The following is a 23982-nucleotide window of genomic DNA, read 5'->3' as shown; positions in this document are numbered from 1 at the left end:
AAAGACACACAGTAACAATGGACATCCAAAACGACCACATCTATGGGGGAATAATGTACAGAATAACCTACTGCATGTACAAAGTAATAAAATGTGTAATAAGCTAAAACACCTACAGTGTAATTATGTTGTGGTTCTGTTCGCCGAGCTGGAAGTTTTTGTTGCAAACGTTTCGTCCCCTGGCTAGGCGACATCATCAGTGCTTGGGAGCCTCCTGCGAAGCGCTTCTTTGATGTTTCCTCCGGTGTTTATAGTGGTCTGTCCCTGCCGCTTCCGGTTGTCAGTTTCAGCTGTCCGCTGTAGTGGTTGGTATATTGGGTCCAGGTCGATGTGTTTGTTGATGGAGTTTGTGGCTGAATGCCATGCCTCTAGGAATTCCCTGGCTGTTCTCTGTCTGGCTTGCCCTATGATAGTAGTGTTGTCCCAGTCGAATTCATGTTGCTTGTTGTCTGCGTGTGTGGCTACTAAGGATAGCTGGTCGTGTCGTTTCGTGGCTAGTTGATGTTCATGTATGCGGATTGTTAGCTGTCTTCCTGTTTGTCCTATATAGTGTTTAGTGCAGTCCTTGCATGGTATTTTGTACACTACATTCGTCTTGCTCATGTTGGGTATCGGGTCCTTCGTTCTGGTGAGTTGTTGTCTGAGCGTGGCTGTTGGTTTGTGTGCCGTTATGAGTCCTAGGGGTCGCAGTAGTCTGGCAGTCAGTTCCGAGATGCTCCTGATGTATGGTAGTGTGGCTAGTCCTTTTGGTTGTGGTATGTCCTCGTTCCGTGGTCTTTCTCTTAGGCATCTGTTGTTGAAGTTGCGCGGGTATCCGTTTTTGGCGAATACCTTGTATAGGTGTTCCTCTTCTTTTTGCAGTCCTGGTGTACTGCAGTGTGTTGTGGCCCTTTTGAATAGTGTCCTGATGCAGCTTCGTTTGTGTGTGTTGGGGTGGTTACTTTCATAGTTTAGGACTTGGTCTGTGTGTGTGGCTTTCCTGTATACCCTTGTAGTGAATTCTCCGTTCGGTGTTCTCTGTACCATTACGTCTAGGAATGGGAGTTGGCTATCCGCTGACCAGGTGTTTAAGAACATAATCATACAACCAGCAGATAAAGGCAGAATGACGGTCATCCTAGATAAATCAGATTACATCCAAAAAGCACAACAACTACTTGCAGATACCAACACCTACCAAATGAAGGAATTTGACCCCACCCCACAATTCACCAATAGGATAAATAACACACTAAGGAATCTACAAAAAAACGGACAGATAACCAGAGCTGACCTACAAAGAATGAAACCGGAAAGCAACAACACCCCCAGATTCTATGGATTACCTAAAGTACACAAACCAGACATCCCACTCAGACCCATAGTATCACTGCCAGGGACACCATCATACAAACTGGCCAAAGAACTACAACAGAAACTGAAACACCTGGTCAGCGGATCCAAACACTCTATACAATCAACACAGGAATTCTTGGACATCATCAGAAATATACACATAGACAAAGAAGAAACCATGATATCATTCGATGTGACGGCACTGTTCACTTCGATTGACAAAACCCTAGCCAGAGAAACAATAGCCAACCTACTGGACATACAGAACAGAAAACAGGACGCTGAACCTATCAACCAAGACGGCATACTTAAACTACTGGACTTGTGCCTCACAACACACTTCACATTCAACACCCAGATATACGAACAAATCCACGGAATACCCATGGGATCACCAATCTCGGGACTCATAGCAGAGGCAGTTATGCAAAGGTTAGAACAAACAGTCCTACCACAAATTCAACCCAAACTCTGGGTCAGATATGTCGATGACACGTTTGTAATCATTAAAAACACGGAAATATAAAAAACACACCGGATCATCAACGCCACACTCACAGGAATCCGATTCACGAGAGAAGAAGAAAAGGATAGCCAACTCCCATTCCTAGACGTAATGGTACAGAGAACACCGAACAGAGAATTCACTACAAGGGTATACAGGAAAGCCACACACACAGACCAAGTCCTAAACTATGAAAGTAACCACCCCAACACACACAAACGAAGCTGCATCAGGACACTATTCAAAAGGGCCACAACACACTGCAGTACACCAGAACTGCAAAAAGAAGAAGAGGAACACCTATACAAGGTATTCGCCAAAAACGGATACCCGCGCAACTTCATCAACAGATGCCTAAGAGAAAGACCACGGAACGAGGACATACCACAACCAAAAGGACTAGCCACACTACCATACATCAGGAGCATCTCAGAACTGACAGCCAGACTACTGCGACCCCTAGGACTCATAACGGCACACAAACCAACAGCCACGCTCAGACAACAACTCACCAGGACAAAGGACCCGATACCCAACATGAGCAAGACGAATGTAGTGTACAAAATACCATGCAAGGACTGCACTAAACACTATATAGGACAAACAGGAAGACAGCTAACAATCCGCATACATGAACATCAACTAGCCACGAAACGACACGACCAGCTATCCTTAGTAGCCACACAAGCAGACAACAAGCAACATGAATTCGACTGGGACAACACTACTATCATAGGGCAAGCCAGACAGAGAACAGCCAGGGAATTCCTAGAGGCATGGCATTCAGCCACAAACTCCATCAACAAACACATCGACCTGGACCCAATATACCAACCACTACAGCGGACAGCTGAAACTGACAACCGGAAGCGGCAGGGACAGACCGCTATAAACACCGGAGGAAACATCAAAGAAGCGCTTCGCAGGAGGCTCCCAAGCACTGATGATGTCGCCTAGCCAGGGGACGAAACGTTTGCAACAAAAACTTCCAGCTCGGTGAACAGAACCACAGCAACGAGCACCCGAGCTACAAATCTTCACACAAACTTTGAACACTTACAGTGTAATTATATACATAATAATCAAACAAATTTACACATTAATATTTAACAATAACTTAAAAACCTGCAGATCAATAATGTACAGAATAATGTATATAATATTTTATCACATCTACAGACCAATAATGTACAGAATAATGTATATATCTTATCACATCTACAGATCAATAATGCATGTAACAACCGAACCCAGCTACTGTGCAAACATGTACGTAAATATTCATAGAGTCACAGAGATGTACAGCATGGAAACATACCCTTCGGTCCAACCCGCCCATGCTGACCAGATATCCCAACCCAATCTAGTCCCACCTGCCAGCACCCGGCCCATATCCCTCCAAACCCTTCCTATTCATATATCCATCCAAATGCCCCTTAAATGTTGCAATTGTACCAGCTTCCACCACATCCTCTGGCAGCTCATTCCATACACGTACCACCCTCTGTGTGAAAATGTTGCCCCTTAGGTCTCTTTTATATTTTTCCCCTCTCACTCTAAACTTATGCCCTCTAGTTCTGGACTCCCCGATCCCAGGGAAAAGACTTTGTCTATTTATCCTACCCATGCCCCTCATAATTTTGTAAACCTCTATAAAGGTCACCCCTCAGCCTCCAATGCTCCAGGGAAAACAGCCCCAGCCTGTTCAGCCTCTCCCTATAGTTTAAATCCTCCAACCCTGGCAACATCCTTGCAAATCTTTTCTGAACCTTTTCAAGTTTCACAACATGGGCGGCACGGTGGCACAGTGGTTAGCACTGCTGCCTCACAGCCCCAGGAACCCGGGTTCAGTTCCTGCCTCAGGCGACTGACTGTGTGGAGTTTGCACGTTCTCCCCCTGTCTGCATGGGTTTCCTCCGGGTGCTCCAGTTTCCTCCCACAGTCCAAAGATGTGTGGGTCAGGTGAATTGGCCATGCTACATTGTCCATAGTGTTAGGTAAGGGGCAAATGTAGGGATATGGGTGGGTTGCGCTTCGGCAGGTCGGTGTGGACTTGTTGAGCCGAAGGGCCTGTTTCCACACTGTAAAGTAATCTAATCTAAAAAAAAACATCTTTCCGATAGGAAGGAGACCAGAATTACACATAATATTCCAACAGTGGCTTAAACCAATGTCCTGTACAGCCGCAACATGGCCTCCCAACTTCTGTACTCAATACTCTGACCAATAAAGGAAAGCATACCAAATGCCTTCTTCACTATCCTATCTACCAGCGACTCCACTTTCAAGGAGCTATGAACCTGCACTCCAAGGTCTCTTTGTTCAGCAACACTCCCTAGGACCTTACCATTAAGTGTATAAGTCCTGCTAAGATTTGCTTTCCCAAAATGCAGCACCTCGCATTTATCTGAATTAAACTCCATCTGCCACTTCTTAGCCCATTGGCCCATCTGGTCCAGATCCTGTTGTAATCTGAGGTGACCCTCTTTGCTGTCCGCTACACCTCCAATTTTGGTGTCATCTGCAAACTTACTAACTGTACCTCTTATACTCACATCCAAATCATTTATGTAAATGACAAAACGTAGAGGACCCAGCACCGACCCTTGTGGCACAGGCCTCCAGTCTGAAAACCAACCCTCCACAACCACCCTCTGTCTTCTATCTTTGAGCCAGTTCTGTATCCAAATGGCGAGTTCTCCCTGTATTCCATGAGATCTAACCTTGCTAATCAGTCTCCCATGGGGAACCTTGTGGAACGCCTTACTGAAGTCCATACAGATCACATCTACTGATCTACTGTCATCAATCTTCTTTGTTACATCTTCAAAAAACTCAATCAAGTTTGTGAGACATGATTTCCCATGCACAAAGTCATTCAAATGAAGAGTAATTATATACACAATAATCTCACACAGCTACACGGTGCAATAATTTACATGTTACCCTGATTTGTATTCAGAATAATAATGTCTGTAAAACCCTCATACAAACATCATAACAAGCTTACATACAAAGAAAGATCAAAGAATACAGCTCAGGAACAGGTTCTTTGGCCCCTCTACCCTGTGCCAATTTCTAATGTTTATTTAGACTCTCTATCTGAAGTCCATCGTGGTTTCTATCCCTCTGTTCACCCTCTGTTCATGTGTCTATCAAGATACCCCTTGAGCATTGCTAACATACCTGTTTCTACCATCTCCACAGGCAGTGAATTCCAGGCACCCACTACCCTCCATGTGAAAGCATTCCCTGCACATCTCCTTTAATCTTTCCCCTCTCACCTTGAACCTGTGCCCTCTTGTAGTTAACCTTCCACACTGGGGAAAACCATCTGACTATCCACCCTATCTATGCTTCTCATAATTCTGTAGACCTCTATCAGATTGTCCCTCCAGTGAAAACAATTCGAGTTTATCCAACCTCTCTTCATAATTAAAGCCCTCCAGACCAGGCAACATTTTGGTAACCCTTCTCTTCACCCTCTCCAAAGAATCCAAATCCTTCTGATAAAGTGGCATCCAAAACTGCACACAATATTCTAAATGTGGCCCAATTAAAGTTTTATACAGTTGCAACATAACTTGTCATCATTTATATTTGATGTCCTGGCCTGTGAAGGTAGCGTACTGTATGATTTCTTAAACGCTTTATCTACCTGTGTTTCCACTGTCAAGGATTTGTGGACCTATACACCCAGATCCCTCTGTATCTCCACGCTGCTAAGGGTTCTGCCATTTATTGTATAACTCACACCTGAATGTGATCTTCCAAATTGCACCACCCTACATTTGTCCAGTTTAAACTCTACCTGCCATTTCTCTGCCCAGGATCTGCAATCTATCTATATCTTGCTGTATCCTTTGATAATCCTCTTCACAATCTGCAATTCCATCAATTTTGGTCTCATCTGCAAACTTACAAATCAAACCACCTATATTTTCCTCTAGATCAATTATATATATATTACAAACGTCAAAGGTCCCAGCACTAATCCCTGCAGAATACCACTAATTACTGATCTCCACTCCAAAAAGCACCCTTCCACCATGACTCTCTGTCTTCTATGACTAAACCAGATTTGTATCCATCTAGCAGCACAGCCTGATTCCCATGATCTTTTTTATCAGCCTGACATGAGGTACCTTATCAAATGCCTTACTGAAGTCCCTCATCAATCATTCTTGTCATTTCCTCAACAAACTCAATCAAGTTGGTGACACATGATGTTCCCCACAGAAACTCACGCTGCCTTTCACTAACAAGACCATTAACTTCCAAATGTGAATACATCCGCTCTCTCAGTATCTTTTCCAATAGCTTCCCCACCGCTGACTTCAGGCTGTAATTACCTGAATTATGTCTCTTTCCCTTCATAAACAAAGGAACAACATTTGCCACTCTCCAGTCCTCTGGAACCTTGCCTAAGGCCAAAGAGGTTGCACAAATATCTGTTAAGGCCCCAGCTATTTCTTCCTTTGCCTCCCACATTATCCTAGAATAGATCCCATCTGGCCCTGGGGACTTGTTAATACCTACAGAATAATATTTTAGGGAATAACTGAACATAGATTGAGAGGCCCAATGTGTAAAATAACATACAACAGCTACAGAGTAATAATGTGCAGAATAAATTAACACATCTATAGATTGTATATGTACATAATAACCAGTCACTTTCACAAAATGGCATTGTGGGGTCCTTCTGCTTGAACATTGGTTGTGTGTTCCTCAAATTATACAATGAGCACACTCCACTTTGGCAGCTCTCTGTGTTGTTAAATGGGTAATGATTGTTGTAATTTTACAGAGAGCCAAACTATCGACCTGTTTCCTATCATCCTGGGCTCCCTGCTGGGCTTCCTGATATTGCTGGCTGTTAACATCATCGTTTTGTTTTACGTAAAACGTTGGTCAGCTTTCTCAAGCAGATCGACGTGGAATCGGTAAATTAAATTGATTTCCTTCTCATTTCTATCAACAGCTCTTCCACTTGCGCTGTTTTTGTACCCTTAGTCTCTCACTCTCTTTCATTGCCATCCCTATGTTCGCCTTTAGCTTAAACTTAATCTTTATTTCTTTCTCTGTCCAGCTTGTGATCTCTCTCAGTGTCTGGTAATCTCTGTCTGTGTCTCACTTATCTTGTGATATCTCCCTATCTCTCTTCTGATCTTTATCAGTGTCTTCAATTTCATGCCCTTGAGCTTACCTCCCAATTTGCATGTTTTCTGCACCCCCTTACTCTCCCTAATGGTGCTGAATGCAAATTCTCCAGTTCATGTGAAAGATCACATTGTTTTTCAATTCTCCATCTCATGCTGTCCCTGTTTCTCGATCGGTGCACTCTCAGGTTTCTCCATCACTTTCCCCTTTTCCTCTTTAGTGTTTCTTCTTTCTCACGGTAAATGTCACAAATTCCACTTTGAATCAATTACTGCTCCTGGAATGACAATGGGATCTGAGGAATGGGGGTTAATAGGGAAAGGACATTGGGGAATGGGAGAGAGAGAGAGAGAGGAAGTAACTCCACAGAGGCCGGTATCCTGTCACCAAGTCACCCCTTTTTTCACACGTGGAGAGTCCTTGACACTGATCCAGCTCCCTCAGAGTGTCAGACTGTTTGACACTCCTCCTTTTATCTGTAAGGGCTCCCTGATTGGACCAGGTTAACAGCCCCAATCAGGGAACTCATCTTCTGTGAGGTCCACCTGGGTGACCTCATTACAGTCACAACATCCCTCCCCCTGTGAGGCTGAGGACATAGGCTGGTGTTTTTCTGTAGCTGCTCCTGGGGTGTTTCAGCTGCTCCTGGGGTGGGTCAAGTTCCTCCAACTCTGCCTCTGATACAGGCAGCAGCCAACACACAGTGGCTTGACTCAAGTACCCGGAGGGTCTTGGTACAAATTCATTCCGTTTTTCAAGCGGCAAAGGCATTGAGGTAGCACCATCCACTGTGTCCATCTCAGATACCAAAGAATCGTCAATGCTTGGTGAAGAGGGAGAGCCCATGGGTTCTTAGCAGTTAGAAAGGCTGTCGAGGAGCCGGGCACGGCTTGCTCCCACACTGTGAGTTTGCAGCTTTCATATGGTCCACGTGCTTGTTCAGGGCACTCACACTGACCCCATCTTTATACATCACAGGACCTGACCTTGTGTTGACCATGCCTCCTACCCATGCAGGGTCATCCCCAGGGTACTCACACCAAACTTCACCCCCTGTTGTAAACTGTCTCTCTCATTCGGCAGAACCTGGCATTCAGCATTGGAGTTCTTGATGCTGTTTCACTCTTCTCCCCAACCTGGGGTCCGGGAAGATCAGCTTGAACCTGATGCGCAGCCCCCTCCCCATTAGAAACTCTGCTGGAGCTATCCCTACAGCTACACGAGGGGTGGTCCTAGAATCAAACAGGAACCAGGACAGTTGGACAATGGATGGGATGGAACTGTCGTTATGTGTCCAATTCCATTCAACTTTAGGAAATACTCAAATTCCCTGCTGGTAAACGATGGCCCATTATCTGTGACCAACACTTCCAGGAACTTGTGTACTGGAAATGATGTACGCAGTTTATCTAACATTGTCCCCATGTTTAACGAATGAGCTCTCTGCACATCCAGCCACTTTGAGTGGGTGTCTACAATGACTAAGGACATTGTACCCATGTTTGGACCAGCATAGTTAATGTGTAACCGAATCCAGGGTTTACCCCGCCATTCCCACCAACATGGGGCAGCTGTTGGGGGTACGTTTTGTCCTTGTGGGCACTGCCCCACCAACATGGCTATGCCAGTGTTGAATCCTGGCCACCAGACATAACCTCTCACCAGCATCTTCATTTTGGTGACCCCTGGATGACCCTGGTGGAGATCAGCCAGTATCTGGTGGTGACCTTTGCTGGGGACAATCACTCTTGCGCCCCCATAATAAGATGCCGTCCTTGACTGTGATCGGGTCTCTCCAGGTCCAGAAAGGTTTCCGTTCTGGTTGTGATGACCCTTTGGTTTCCCCCATCACCACCAGCTGGTTCAGTTTCGCCAGGGTGGGATCTTTCTGCGTCCACAGTCTGATATTGTCAGCTGTGCCTGGAAGTGTGTGCAGAAAAGTTTAAACCATTGCGGAGTCTTCCAATGGCAGTACCCCCCGGGGTGTATCTGGGGTGTCTGACCACCAGACCTTTCTTCTCTATCTGGGCTGTACATTTTCTGAACTCCTGGAATCATGCTTTATTGGGTGTTCCTCTCCATTGGGCCACCTCAGAGCTAATACCCCCCTGATGCATTGTATGTTAATACCAGATCTCACTTGGGATCATCGTGTGCCAATACCTTGGGGGACAATAGCTGATTCTTCACTTCCCTGAAAGCTCTAGCTTGGCTACACAGCCACTCCCAAAGCTGCCCCTTTTATAAGAGTTGATGGAAAGTTGCCAGGATAGAGGCCCAGGTAACGTCTGAACTTGCCGTAATAATCCATCAGCCCAAGGAAAGACATTAGCTGCGTAAGATGTGGGAGCTGGCACTCAATTGATCACCCTCACTTAATCTTCCAACCGATGTAACCTGGTCTTATTGATTCTGTAACCCAAGTAGGTCACTTGGGGTTTCCTGTAAAGACCTCATTCCATTCTCCCAGTTCCTCCGGCTCTATCATATCTGTTCCAGGGAGGCCACTTTGACAAGAGAGCCTCCGAAATATCCACCTTTCTCCTCAGCCCAGGATTCCCCAGCACCATTATTGACAGGGCCCTCAACTGGGTCCAACCCATCTCCCACACTTCCATCCTCTCCCCTCTTTTCCTTCCCTCAGCAGCGGCAGGATTTCCCCTTGTCCTTCCCTCCCATCCTCTGCAGCATCCACATCCAGAGGATCATCAGTTACCATGTCCACCACCTCCAGTGAGATGCCTCCACAAGACACATATCCCCCTCCCCTCACTGCAGGGACCATTCCCTCTGGGACACCATGGTCCACTCCTCCTTCACTCCCAACACCCCCCACATCCCCAGGCACCTTCCTCTGCACCCCCCAAAGGTGTCCCACCTGCTCATGTCCCTCCTCCCTCCTCGGGATCCAAGGGCCCAAACACACCTTCCAGGTGAAGCAGCACTTTCCCTGCCCTTCCCACAATCTAGTCGACTGCACTCGCTGCTCACAATGTGGTCTCCCCTACACTGGGGGGAGCAAAGTGTAGACTGGGTGACCGCTTCACAGAACATCCAAGTTCTGCCCACAAAACAGACCCTGAGCTTCCAGTTCCCTGTCACTGTAACCCCCCACCCTGTTTCCCGGCCAACATCTCTGTCTCAGGCTGGCTGCAGTGCTCCAGTGAAGCTCAGCACAAGCTGGAAGAACAGCACCTCACCTTCCACTCGGGGACCCTGCAGCCCTCCGCACTCAATATCGAGTTCAGTAACTTTAGGGCCTGATCTCCCCCATGTCCTAGCCCCCTACCCCACACACCAGGCCTTGTTATCACATAGTCTGCCATTACACACAACCCATTGTTAACCACTAACAGTCTCCATTAACAGTGATTCACCCTCCCAGCCTGATCATTATTCACTCCTTTGTCTGTCCAACTGCTGTTCACTCCCTTTGGGCTCTATCTCCACCTATCGTTTACTTCTAACCCCTTGCCCCATCCTTTCTTCTGCATATAAACTGACATTTTCCTAGTTACCATCAGTTCAGAGGAAAGGTCACTGAACCCAAAACGTTAACTCTGATTTCTCTTCACAGATGTTGCCAGACCTGCTGAGCTTTTCCAACAACTGTTTTTGTTGCTGAGTTACAACATGCATAGTTCATACGGATTTTATTTAGGTCACTTGGGCTGCCTGGAACACGCATTGTTTCTTTCTAAGGTGTACGCCCACCTGGGAGAAACAACTCAGCACTGTGTCCAAGTTCTCGAAGTGCTCCTTATTAGTGTCCCCTGTTATTAGCATGTCAGCTCGATAAATGGTGACCTGGGCTAGACCTTATAAAGTGTTCCCCATCATCCGCTGAAAAATGGCAAAGGCTGATGACACCCCAAAAGACAGTCTTGTACATTGGCCCAAACCTGTAAGGGTATTAATTGTAGTATAGCTCTGGGAATCCTTATTGAACAGTAATTATAACGATACATGGCTCATGTCCAGCTTTGTGAAGTACAGCTCCTGCCAGTTTTGTTTATAAATCCCCTATACGAGGGAATTGGGAAATTATCCAGCTGCAAGAAGCAGTTTACTGTTTGTATAAAATCCCCACAAAGGTGCACTGACCCGTCAGGTTTCACAATCAGTCTGATCGGTGTTGCCCATTCCACAATCTGGGCTGGTTTGATGTTCCCTTTGTTGCCCAGCCTCTGATTTCTGCCTCTACTTTTGCCCGGGAGGCAAATGGCACTGGGCAGGCCTTGCAGGATCATGGGATTGCTTCCTGGTCAATACACAAGGTGCCTTGGCTTCATTGACAGTCCCTTGACCTTCCTGAAAAATGTCCAGGTATTTAATTAGAATTCACCCAGGCAGCCGTTTTCTAATTGAGAAATGTTGAGCCCCAATCAGGGTGAATCTTTCTGAACCGATATCAGTCCGTCAGGCTTGGGCCCGAGCCTTTTACTACAATCAGTGGGAACTGAAGCAGCTGCTTCTCATACAAGACCAGAACCAAAGTTTTATCCTGAATCTGTAAAGGTTCCCTGGGATAGGTTCGCAGTCTAGACAAGGTCATATGCAAACTTAAGGGTTAGAGTGCAGAGTGAATCTTGTTAGAGCGTGGTTCTGTGATCACTGATACAGCCACACCAGTATCAAGCTCCATTAGAACCCGGTCACCATTTAACCAGATGTTTATTTTGGTTGGTTCTGATATGGATGTTGCTGAGTAATGTAACTGCTCCAAACCAGCTGTAGGTGGGCTTTCCAGTCTCCTGGATACCAGCCTATGAGTTCCCTGACTCAGTCCAGGTCTGGTTAGACTCCTTTACTGTCTCGAGTCCACATAGCGCTGCACCTACAATGCCGTGAGGGGCAGGATCCTGAAGAAAACATTAACCATTTGGCTGAGACTTGGCTTTGTTTTGGTGTTTTGCTATTGGCTGACATGGAGTCCCTCTGTTCAGGATATGTCCAGAGTGAGGCTGGGCAATTGCCTTTGTTCAAGTGATGTCCCCCAAGGTCAATCAGCCTGAGGAGGGTGTCCCCTTCCATCAGTGTACCCTGTAATTCATATGCTCCACTTGCTGCCTTTTCCAATGACAAAGCCAGTTGTAGTGTCTGTCTGAATTCCAGCTGGGCTTCAGCAATAGGCACTTTTGTAAGGTTATACTATTCATCCCACATAGTGAACGGTCTGTCAGCATCTCATTAAGGGTTAAAACAAAGTCACATGCTCTTTCAGTTGTCATAACCTCATCAAAAATCCTGATACAAATTCCCCTGTATCTTGAATTCCTAAGTAAACCCCATAGCGTCTCAGGAGGCTTGGGGGTAACATTATTCCTTAACTAAATCTGTCAACTCTCAAAAGGTTTTAGTAATCTGGTGCCTCAGGGAAAGTTAGGTTTCAAATCACCAAAAGTATTGTGGATCTGTGAGCTGTCTGAAGAATTACCAGTTGCTTTTCATGAGCCCCAGTGTTATTTACTTGGTAAAATAATGCATTCTTTCCACATCCTGGGCCCAGTCTTTGACAACAGGATCAAACACGTCAAGATTCCCAAATATTGGCCCGATGTCAGAAATACTTACCCCAACTCAAAGACAATTGTTGTCAGCAAATTTCTTCAGGAACATGCTTTGCTCTCGTCACCACTGAAATAACTTCACAGAGGTTAGTATCCCCATCACCAAGTCCCCTTTTACTTACTTGTGGAGAGTCCTTGACCCTGTTTCAACTGTCTCAGAGCCAGCTCTCAGAGTGAACACAACCCCTGAAACTCCAGTTTATATCTGTCAGCCAGGATTCCCTTATTGACCCTGGTTTACAGCCCCAATCAGGGAACTCATATTCTCTGATATTCACCTGGCTGACCCCATTCCAATCTGAACAAGAGCGACCGAGAGAAAGACTGAGGAACAAGGTGAGATGGTGGGAACACTGAGATTGGGGGAGGCTGTCCTGAAATGGGTGAATGCAATTAAACCCCCAGCTGCTGCTGTTTTTCACAGGTTTATTGGGTTTTTTTAATGTTCAGTGAGGAGAACGATGTGCTGCCCAAAGCTCATACTGTGCCTGGGGGCCTGCACTGTTTACAACCTGGTCAGACCTCAGTCACCGAGTGAGGAAGTGTAAGACCCTCAGACCATGTGCAGTCCCCCCTCCCAGCTTCAGGTGGTCTGGAATGATGAGGCCCACATGTTGGGATCACACATAATTCTTCACTAAAATAACTGGAGGTCCCTCTGCCCCCTTCCTGGTTTGTATATATTGATGCATGGGTGTGACAATATGATTGTGAATGCTTGTGTGTTAGTGTGTACCTGTGTAAGTGAGTGTGAGTGAGCATGTATGTTAGTGTGAGAATGTCTGTGTGTATGGGGTGGTCTGCACATGTATGGTGAGTGGGCATGTATGGAGTTGCTGTGTGCGGAGGTAGTGAGTGGGTGTGGATATGTGCTGGAGGTGTAGTTGTGTGTGTGTGTGGGAGGGGCTGGTGTGTACGGGGGTGATGGCTGAGTGTGGATATTTTGGTGGGAGTGCAAGTGTATGTGTGTGTGGGTAGGGGTGGTTATGGGGGTGTGAGTGCATTTATGGGTGGCGTGCGTGTGTTGAGGTGCTGCATGTGTGCAGTGCAGGGGTCAAGCTGTGTGTGTGTGGGTGTGTGCGTGCGCACGTGGTTGGGTGGATGTGTGTTGGTGTATATGTGTGGATACGTGTGTGTGTCTGGGTATCTGTGTGTGTATGCATGTATGTGCAAATGTGTGTGGGTGGGAGTGTGTGTGCAAGTTTGTGTATATGTGTGGGTGTGTAGAGATGTGTGTGTATCTGTGCATATGTGTGTGTGGGTGTGCGCGTGCGCACGCATTTGGGTGGATGTGTGTTGGTGGATATGTGTGTGGGTGTGTATGCATCCATGTGTGTGCGTGTGTGTGTATGTGTGTATAATCTATGTGTGTGTGGGTGTATGCATGTATGTGCAAATGTGTGTGGGTCGGAATGTGTGTGTGCATGGGTGTGTATATGTGTGGGTGTGTAGAGGTGTGTGTGTATCTGTGTGCATGTGTGGGAGTATGAGTGTGTGTGTGGTTGGGAGTGTGTGTGTATCTGTGTGCATGTGTGTGTGGGTGTATGGGTATGTGTGTAAGTGAGTGTGAGTGTGTAAGTATGTGTGTGTCTGTGTGTGTGGGTGTGCATATGGGTATCTGTGTGTGAGTATGCGTGAGTGTGTCTGTGTGTGGGTGTGACTGTGTTTGTGTGTGTGGGGGTGTGTCTGCAGGTGCGAGAGTGTGTGTGGCAATATGTGTGGGTGTGTCTGTGTTTGTGTGTGTATTTTGGTGTGTCTGTAGGTGTGTGTATGTGGGCATGTGTGGGTGTGCCTGCGTGGGGGTGTGACTGTGTGTTTGTCTGTACGCGTGTGTGTATTTGACTGTGTGTGAGAGTGTGGGTGTGTCTGTCCGCATGTGTGTGTGTTTGAGTGTGTGTGTATGGGTGTGCATGGGTGTGTGTGTGTAGGTGTGAGTGCGTGTGTGCCTGTGTGTGTGATGTGTGTGTTTGTGTGCGATTGTGTGTGAGAGTGTGTTTGTATCTGTGAGTGTGAGTGCATGTGTGTGCGTATCAGTGCGTCTGTGTGTGTGAGTGCATGTGTGTGAGTGCGTGCATGTGTGGATGTGTTGATGTGGGTGTGTGGGTGTGTGGGCGTGTGTGTGCGTGTGGGTGAGTGTGTGTGGGTGTATGTGGGGGGTGCGTGTGTGTGTGTTGGTGTGTGCGTGTGCGTGTGTTGGTGTGCGTGTGCGTGTGTTGGTGTGCGTGTGTTGGTGTGCGTGTGTTGGGGTGTGTTGTGGGTGTGTGTGTGGGCATGTGTGTGTGGGTTTGTGTGGGTGTGGGTGTGTGGGGGTGTGTGCGTGTGCGTGTGCGTATGGCTGTGGGTGAGTGAGTGTGTGGGGGCGGGTGTGTGTACGTGTGTGTGTGTGTTGGTGTGCGTGTGTATGGGTGTGGATGTGTGTGTGTTTGTGGGTGTGTGGGCGTGTGTGTAGGGGTGTGTTTGGGTGTGGGAGTGTGGGTGCGGTGTGTGTATGGGTGTGGGCGTGTGGGTGTGGGGGTGTGGGTGGCTGTGTGTGTGGGTGTGTGCGTGTGTTGGTGTGTGGGGTGTGTGTGGGGGGGTGTTTGTGTGTGTATGTGGGCGGAGGGTGTGTGTGTGGGTGTGTGGGGTGTGCGTGTGTTGGTGTGTTTGTGTGTATGTGTGTGTGTGGGTGTGGGTGGGTGTGTGTGCATGTGTGGGGAGTGTGTGGGTGTGTGTTTGGGATATGTGTGTGTCTGTGTGTGTGTGGGTGGGTGTGTGGGGGGTGTGTGTGGGGTGTGTGTGGGTGTGTGTGGGTGTGTGGGGTGTGTGTGTGGGGTGTGCATGTGTTGGTGTGTGTGTGGGGGGGTGTGTTTGTGGGTGTGTAGGTGTGTGGGGGTGTGGGTGGGGTGTGTGTGTGTATGGGTGTGGGCGTGTGGGTGTGGGTGGGTATGGGTGGGAGTGTTTGTGAGTGTGTGGGTGTGAGTGTGTGGGTGTGGGTGGGTGTGTGTGGGTGTGGTGTGCATGTGTTGGTGTGTGTGTGGGGGTGTGTGTGGGAGTGTGTGTTTGTGGGTGTGTGTCTGTGTGTATGTGGGTGGAGGGGGTGTGTGTGGGTGTGTGGGGTGTGTGTGCATGTGTTGGTGTGTGTGTGGGGTGTGTGTGTGTCTGTGTGTATGTGGGTGGAGGGGGTGTGTGTTTTTGTGTATGTATGTGGGTGGGTGTGCGTGGGTGAGTGGGGTGTGTGTGCGGGTGTGTGTGCATGTGTTGTGTGTGTGTGGGGTGGAGGGTGTGTGTGGAGTGTGTGTGGGTGTGTCTGTGGGGTGTGTGTGTGTGGGTGTGTGGGGTGTGTGAGTGCATGTGTGTGCATTTCAGTGCGTGTATGTGTGAGTGCATGTGTGTGCATATCAGTGCGTGTATGTGTGAGTGCATGTGTGTGTGAGTGCATGTGGGTGTGTGTGAGTGTATCTGTGTGCATGTGTGGTTGTGTTGATGTGGGTGTGTGTGCGTGTGTGTGTGTGCACGTGTATGTGTGTGGGTGTGTGTGTGGGTGTATGTGTATGTGTGTGGGTGTGTGGGGGTATGTGTGCGTGTGGGTGTGAGTGTGAGAGTGTGCGTGTGGGTGTGTGGGGGCGGGTGTGTGTACGTGTGTGTTGGTGTGCGTGTGTATGGGTGTGGATATGTGTGTGTTTGTGGACGTGTGTGTGGGAGAGTGTTTGGGTGTGGGTGTGTGTGTGTATGGGTGTGGGCGTGTGGGTGTGTTGGTGTGTGGGTGTTGGTGGGTATGGGTGGGTGTGTTTGTGAGTGTGTGGGTGGGGGTGGGTGTGTGCATGGGTGTATGTGTGTGTTTTGGTGTGTGTGTGTGGGGTGTGTGTGTTTGTGGGTGTGTGTCTGTGTGTATGGGTGCAGAGATTGTGTGTGTATGTGTGTGTGGGTGTGTGGGTGTGTGTGTGGGTGTTTGGGGTGTGTGTGTGTGTTGGTGTGTGTGTGGGGTGTGTGGGGTGTGTGTGTGGGGGGCGGAGAGGGTGTGTGGGGTGTGTGTGTGGGTGTGTGTGGGGGGGGTGTGTATGTGTGTGTGGATGTGGGTGGGTGTGTGTATGGGTGTTTGGGGTGTGTGTGCGTGTGTGTGTGTGTGTTGGTGTGTGTGTGGGGTGTGTGTATGTGTGTGTGGGGTGGAGGGTGTGTGGGGTGTGTGTGTGTGGGGTGTGTGTGTGGGTGTGTGTATGTGTGTGTGGGGGGGGCAGAGAGGGTGTGTGGGGTGTGTGTGTGGGGTGTGTGTGGGGTGTGTGTGGGTGTGTGGGGTGTGTGTATGTGTGTGTGGGGCGGAGGGGGTGTGTGTGTGAGTGTATGGGGTGTGTGCGTGGGTGTTGTATGTATGTGTGTGGGTGTGTGTGCGTGTGTGTCTATGTGTGTGTGGGGGGGGTGTGGGTGGGTGTGTTTGTGGGTGTGTGGGGTGTGTGTGTGTGTGTGTGGGTGTGTGAGTGTGTGGGGTGTGTGTGTGTGTGTGTGGGGTGTGTGTGTGTATGTGTGTGTGTGTGTGGGGCGGAGGGTGTGTGTGGGTGTGTGAGTGTGTGGGGTGTGTGTGTGGGTATGTGTGTATGTGTGTGTGGGCGTGTGTGTGTATGTGTGTGTGTGGGGTGTGGGTGGGTATGTGTGTGTGTGTGTGGGGCGGAGAGGGTGTGTGTGTGGGTGGGTGTGTGAGTGTGTGGGGGGTGTGTGTGTGTATGTGTGTGTGTGTGGGGAGGGGACGGAGGGGGTGTGTGGGTGGGTGTGTGAGTGTGTGTGTGTGGGTGTGTGGGTGTGGGTGTGTGTATGTGTGTGTGTGTGGAGGGGGGGGGGGTGTGGGTGGGTGTGTGGTGCCAATTTGTGTCCCCTGTGATTAATGTGATTCTCTCTCTGGTGTCCCACGGTTTAGGGGGATGGATGAGAATACAGCACCAGTCCGAGTTAAGCGAATAACTACATGTCTATTCTAAGAGCTGCCATCACTTCCTGTGAGCCTAACGATACAGTGAACTCTCGGGATAAGGTGATGAACTTGTCCGTGTGGTTTGATGCAGCGTGTTGACCCGCTCCTGGATGGAAAGCTTAGTGATGACATCAGCATTTACTGGAAACCCATCTGTCCACTCTGAGGTCATTTCCTTTCAGATCTGTTTCCCTGAAAACCTGACCTTGATTCCTCTCCAGCTGCCTCTGCTCTCTGAGGGCTTGGGTTTCTCTCTGACTCTCCCCCCTTTCCCAGTGACAACACCCCCTCTGAGCCCCTTCCCATTGGACTAGACTGTTCTCACTTGGTTCCAGCCTTGACAACATTTGCACATAACATCACTGTGTTGCAATTACACACACCTAAACCCCTGACACACGCCCTCCGACCACATGAGGCTCCTGTCAGGATTTACACTCCCCCTCTAAGAGTCCTAGAGATGTACAACATGGAAACAGACCCTTCAGTCCAACTCGCCCATACCAACCAGATATCCCTACCTAATCTAGTCCCATTTACAACATTTGGCCCATATCCCTCCAAACCCTTCCTATTCATATACCCATCCAGATGCCTTTTAAATGCTGCAATTGTACCAGCCTCCATCATTTCCTCTGGCAGCTCCACCCTCTGTGTGAACACATTGCCCCTTAGGTCCTTTTATATCATCCCCTCTCCCCCTAAATCTATACCATCTAGTTCTGGACTCCCCCATTCCAGGGAAAAGACCTTGTCTATTTATCTTATCCATACCCCTCATGATTTTGTAAACCTTTATAGGTCACCCCTCAGCCTCTGACGCTCCAGGGAAAACAGCCCCAACCTGTTCAACCTCTCCCTATAGCTCAAATCCTCCAACCCTGGCAACATCCTTGTAAATCTTTTCTGAACCCTTTCAAGGTTCACAACATCTTTCCGATAGGAAGGAGACCAGAATTGTATGCAATATTCCAAAAGTGGCCTAACCAATGTCCTGTACAGCTGAAACATGACCTCCCAACTCCTGTACTCAATACTCTGACCAATAAAGGAAAGCATACCTTCTTCACTATCCTATCTACTTGCGACTCCACTTTCAAGGAGCTATGAACCTGCACTCCAAGGTCTCTTTGTTCAGCAACACTCCCCAGGACCTTACCATTAAGTGTATAAATCTTGTTCTGATTTGCTTTTCCAAAATGCAACACCTCACATTTATTTAATTAAACTTCATTTGCCACTCCTCAGCCCATTGGCCCATCTGATCAAGATCCCATTGTAATCTGAGGTAACCCTCTTCGCAGTCCACTACACCTCCGATTTTGATGTCATTTGAAAACTTACTACCCTCTGTCTTCTATCTTTGAGCCAGTTCTGTATCCAAATGGCTAGTTCTCCCTGTATTCCATGAGATCTAACCTTGCTAATCAGTCTCCCATGGGGAACCTTGGCGAATGCCTTACTGAAGTCCATATAGATCACGTCCACCGCTCTGCCCTCATCAATCCTCTTTGTTACTTCTTCAAAAACTCAATCAAGTTTGTGAGACATGATTTCCCACGCACAAAGTCATGTTGACTATCCCTAATCAGTCCTTGCCTTTCCAAATACATGTACATCCTGTCCCTCAGGATTCCCTCCAACAACTTGTCCACCACCGACATCAGCCTCACCAGTCTATAGTTTCCTGGCGTGTCCTTACCGCCCTTCTTAAACAGTGGCACCACGTTTGCCAACCTCCAGTCTTCCGGCACATCACCTGTGACTATCAATGATACAAATATCTCAGCAAGAGGCCCAGCAATCACTTCCCTAGTTTCCCACAGAGTTCTAGGGTACACCTGATCAGGTCCTGGGGATTTATCCACCTTTACCCATTTCAAGACATCCATCACTTCCTCCTCTGTAATATGGACAGTTTTCAAGATGTCACCATCTGTTTCCCTACAGTCTATACCTTCCATGTCCTTTTCCACATTAAACACTGATGCAAAATACTCATTTAGTATCTCCCCCATCTCCTGTGGCTCCACCTAAAGGCCTCCTTGCTGATCTTTGAGGGGCCCTATTTTCTCCCTAGTTACCCTTTTGTCCTTAGTGTATTTATAGAACCTCTTTGGATTCTCCTTAACTGTATTTGCCAAAGTTATCACGTGTGCCCTTTAGACCTCCTGATTTCTCTGTTATGTTTTCTCCTACTGTCTTTATACTTTTCTAAGGATTCACTCGATCTCTGCTGTTTATACCTGACATATGCTTCCTTCTTTTTCTTGACCAAACCCTCAGTTTCTCTAGTCATCCAGCATTCCCTATACCTCCCAGCCTTTCCTTTCACCCTTACACAGAAAATAGCACTCTCATTTTCCCCTGAGGAACAGTGCTCCAGGCTAACTTAGTATTTAAGGTTTATATTATTTTAAATTTAATCAAGAGACAGATTTCAATTAAACATATAATCAAGAAAGAACTCACTCTATTCAGTACTGCAGACTTACAGCATGATTATACGTTAAAAACCATGCACCTATCTGTTTCAGTGCTGCTTCCTCCGAGGTCAGCTGTGAGTTTCACTGTCTGTTAATTTTCCCTCGGCACATTACAATGTCCAGGGATACGTGAACTCAAACAACGAAGCCAGTAACTGTGCAGATTCACTGCTGTGTCAGTTAGCAGGTTTCTTTCTCTCTCTCTCCTGCCTGACCATGTGTTTGTTTTCTTTGTCCACCTTCCCTCTGTTTGAAAGTGCCGGTACTGTATCTTCTGGAGTGTCTGCTCCTGCTAGTTCACAGTTGTCTCAAGTTCACCGTCACCTCACTCCGACCTTGCGCTGCCTCAGTTGTATATCCTCCGTGGGGAATGAGTAGAAACCTCATCAAATTAAATAACAGAAACCCTCAAATCCCAGGTCACCGCCTCAGCCGCAAACCCAAGTCACTGATTCAGATAACATGTCGCAACTAGAAGCTGGAGTTGGCCATTCAATCCATTTATTCCAGCCCATTTTGCCCTGGTCATGGACTCAGACTGAGCCCAATGCTTTACAATGTTGTCCTCAACAACCAGCCCTAAGCTGTACACACCTGTACACATCTGTCCATGCATGTGGTTGGCCACATTCACTTCGGGTCATTGTCTCTGCCCCGCCCTCGGTCTTTTGCTGCTTCTGAAACCCTCATTTGTACTTTGTTACCTCCTCATTTGGCTTTTCCAACTCTGACCTGACCAGCCTCCCATTTTCCAATTCGCAGAAACTTGACCTGATCTTTAACTCTGTGCAACCAAACCTAACGCTGAACTGGCTCACCCATCAGCACTCACCAAACAGCATTGGTATCTGGTCCAAAAACACCTGCATCTGGAAGTTGTCATCAACATTTACAAATCCTTGCATGGCCTCACCTCTCCCTGTCTATTCACATTGATCTGGCCTTTGATGTGTTCCTGATTTTAATCGTTCCATCACTGGCCTTCAGTTACCTTTACACTTAGTGACAAAGTTCCATCCTTCTACCATAAAACATAGGGGTAAAAAATTAGGCCATTTGGCCCATTGTCTTTTTTTCTGCACGTCGCTGTTTCCTTCCCTCGATCTCTCTTTCTCCCCTCTCTTTTTCATGAAGATAATCTGAAAAATGTGGCCAAGTTTCTCTGCAGCTATCCCAAAGTCTCATTCTGCATTTCAGAGTTAAATTTGACAATTGTTCTCTTGTGAAGCACCTGGGGCGTTTTGTTTGTATAACATTGAAGGCCCCAGATACAGGTTTAAATTATACTGCATTGACAGCTTTCTGAAGTAATTGACACATATTCATTACAGAACTAACTGTATTGTAAGCTTAATGATGGAACAAGTATGTTATGTTGTTTCACTGATGTCACTAACTTTACTAATTGGGACAAACAGAGTGGTTTGCAGATACAGGGCCAAACTGGAATATTTAATGAGCCCTCAAATAAAAACAAAATACCATGATTGCTGGAAAACTGAAACAAAAACAGGAATTGCTGGAGAAACTCAGCAGGCCTGGTAGCATCTGTGGAGAGAGAAACACAGTTAATATTTTGAGTCTGGTGACAAGATACATTAATTCTGTTTCCCTCTCCACAGATGCTGCCAGGCCTGCTGAGTTTCTCCAGCATTCTCTGTGTTCATTTTATGTCGAATGAATATTTTGTAACAGTGTTTACTAAATGGAGACACGCAACAAGAATAAGGATATGGTGATTGCTAACATGGGTAAGGTCAAAGAATTCGAAGGTTGTTACAGAGCAGAATACAGGGGAAGGTGATGGCCTAGCGGTATTATTTCTAGGTCAATGATCCAGACCCAGGGAATGTTCTGGGAATGATTCAGGTTTGAATCCAACCACGGCAGATGGTGGAGTTTGAATTCAATGACAATAAAGTCTGGAATGAAGAGCGTACTTGCCGATTGTGTAATACCCACTGGGTTCATCAATATCCTTCAGGAACAACACTGCCATCCTCACCTGCATGTGACTCCAGACCACAGCAACATGGTTGACTCTTAACACTTGGGAATGGGTATTAAATGCTGACTCAGCCAGTGACACCCTCATCCCATGAATGAGTTAGGAAAAGAGCTCATTCAGCCCATCGTTTTTGTGCTGGTTCTCTGTACAGCCCGAGATGAAATGTTTTTTCTCCTGGCATCTGAGAGGCGGCAGGAGACACGAGAATGAGGGGACACTCCACTGTAACTCATCCTGTTGGAGGTGACAGGGGACATGGAATCAATGGAGGAGATGACCATTAGGGGACCGATTCAACGATGGTCCCAAACATGCTGGGCACTTTGTGATCCTGCCCAGTTGTCAGGGGCCATGTGCAGCCGTATAACCTGCCCTTCCTGGATAATGACAGGAAGCCCTTCCCCACTCCTTCGGGGCAGGGCAACAAGGTGGAGTTTAGCTTAAGCAATGTTAGGGTTAGTGCTAACAGAGCTGTCTCCATCTCAGTGAGAGAAAATCACATTACAGTCAGTGAGCAATTCCTACAGAATGAGTAACTGTGGGAATACTGTATAAGGAACTGGAGCACCCCATTCCAGCACAGCAAGATCCCACCAACAGCAACCAAGCTCATGGGTGTTTGGGTAGGGCAGATGCGCCTGGGTCAAAGTCTCATCAGAGCTCAGATTAAGTGAGGTGGGAGGGGTGCAGTGGGGTGGGGGTTGTGGGATCTGAAAGCATGTTGATGAGAAATGACCTCAACAATAAGGAGATGATGAAGTTGTGGAAGCCTTTAGGCCCAGAACAGCAGTGACATTGGCCTTACATTTTAAACAAGGGGGCCTGAAAGAGTCTCACAGGAGCACAGTGTGTAAAATGTTGATGCTGGAGCCAAGAGGGAGGCATCAGGACCCATGGCTGATGTTAGTTAAAGGGGAGGGTATTAATAAGGGAGTGGGGAGTTGGAGATATGGATGATAGGCCCGGGCCTAGGGTTCAGCTTGCTGTAGGCAGCATGCGGAAACAGGTGAGGGAACAAACTCTTTGCAGCTTCTCAGGCAGCAATGAGGGTCACCATCAACAGTCCGTAAACTGGCTGTTTGCACAGGCCGGTGGCTTTAGAGAGGGAAACAATGCTGCTGATTCCAAATGGAACAGATTGAGGTCTGCCCCCCAGCCATCTCCCCAATTATGGGTATTTCTCAGACCCTCCCCGATTCCCTGACAACCTGAAGCCTGCCTGACAGTCAAACAAAGAAGCTGGAAATCTGAAACAGAAACAGGAAGTGCTGGAAAAACTCAGCAGATCTGGTAGCATCTGTGGAGAGAGAAGCTCAGTTAATAGTTTGAGTCGTTTGACCCTCCTTCAGAATTGATAGCAGCCAGGAAACAGTGGTATTTATGCTGATTAGGGGGAGGGAAGGGGGGGGGGGGGGGGTTGAGTGGGGGGAACAGAATAAGAGAACATATCTAAACACTCTCATGATCACGCAACAGTTTATATCCAGCCACAAGAGTTAGCCTTCACCCACCCCAAAGGCTCTCCTTATCCCAGCACCCTGACCCACAGGGAGAGCCACACCTGTGTCATCTTTCAGATTATAACACACCAGTCGTTTACTGGCTCTCTGTGTTGGGTTAACTAAATGGATCAAGATTTTGGGCATGAGTTAAGTGTGAGCTAAATTATTATCGAGTGTAACATATTGTTCCTTACAAATTTTACATCTGCAAGCACTTCCTGTCTGTCCAGCGGATTTGTCATTGTCACACATTGCCCACCCAAGAGTAAATCCACCTTTGTTTTGGGTTTTAACAAAATCACTTTCATCGCTGCGCAGTCTCATCACACAGATCCTTCAAAACCCAGGACCTGAACAATCTCATCACTGCAATACAGAACTGAACAAAAATTAAACATTCATTAAATACAAACTGCTCAACTATACCTTTCCTGCAGAGACCTGGCTAATGGGGGTGGTGGCTGGGAATCTCCC

The 23982-nt window shown here is 47.5% G+C and overlaps 1 protein-coding gene across 1 annotated transcript in view; it reads left to right on the top strand.

The window, feature by feature from the left end:
- The window catches only part of LOC122553191 (uncharacterized), a 33335-nt gene extending 15609 nt beyond the window's left edge, over window positions 1-17726 (top strand). The window contains exons 2-3 of the mRNA XM_087990959.1: window positions 6651-6786; window positions 17459-17726. Coding sequence (XP_087847085.1) covers window positions 6651-6786; window positions 17459-17519 — 197 coding nt within the window. The 3' untranslated portion in view covers window positions 17520-17726. The remainder of the gene's footprint in view (window positions 1-6650; window positions 6787-17458) is intronic.
- Window positions 17727-23982: the final 6256 nt, after the last annotated feature.

This window comes from Chiloscyllium plagiosum, unplaced genomic scaffold, assembly GCF_037043375.1.
Source record: "Chiloscyllium plagiosum isolate Xiang-an unplaced genomic scaffold, Cpla_swu_hap1 HiC_scaffold_10, whole genome shotgun sequence".
NCBI lineage: Eukaryota > Metazoa > Chordata > Chondrichthyes > Orectolobiformes > Hemiscylliidae > Chiloscyllium > Chiloscyllium plagiosum.
The sequence above is the reverse complement of the archived record's forward strand: the minus strand, read 5'-3'. Positions and strand labels throughout refer to the sequence as shown.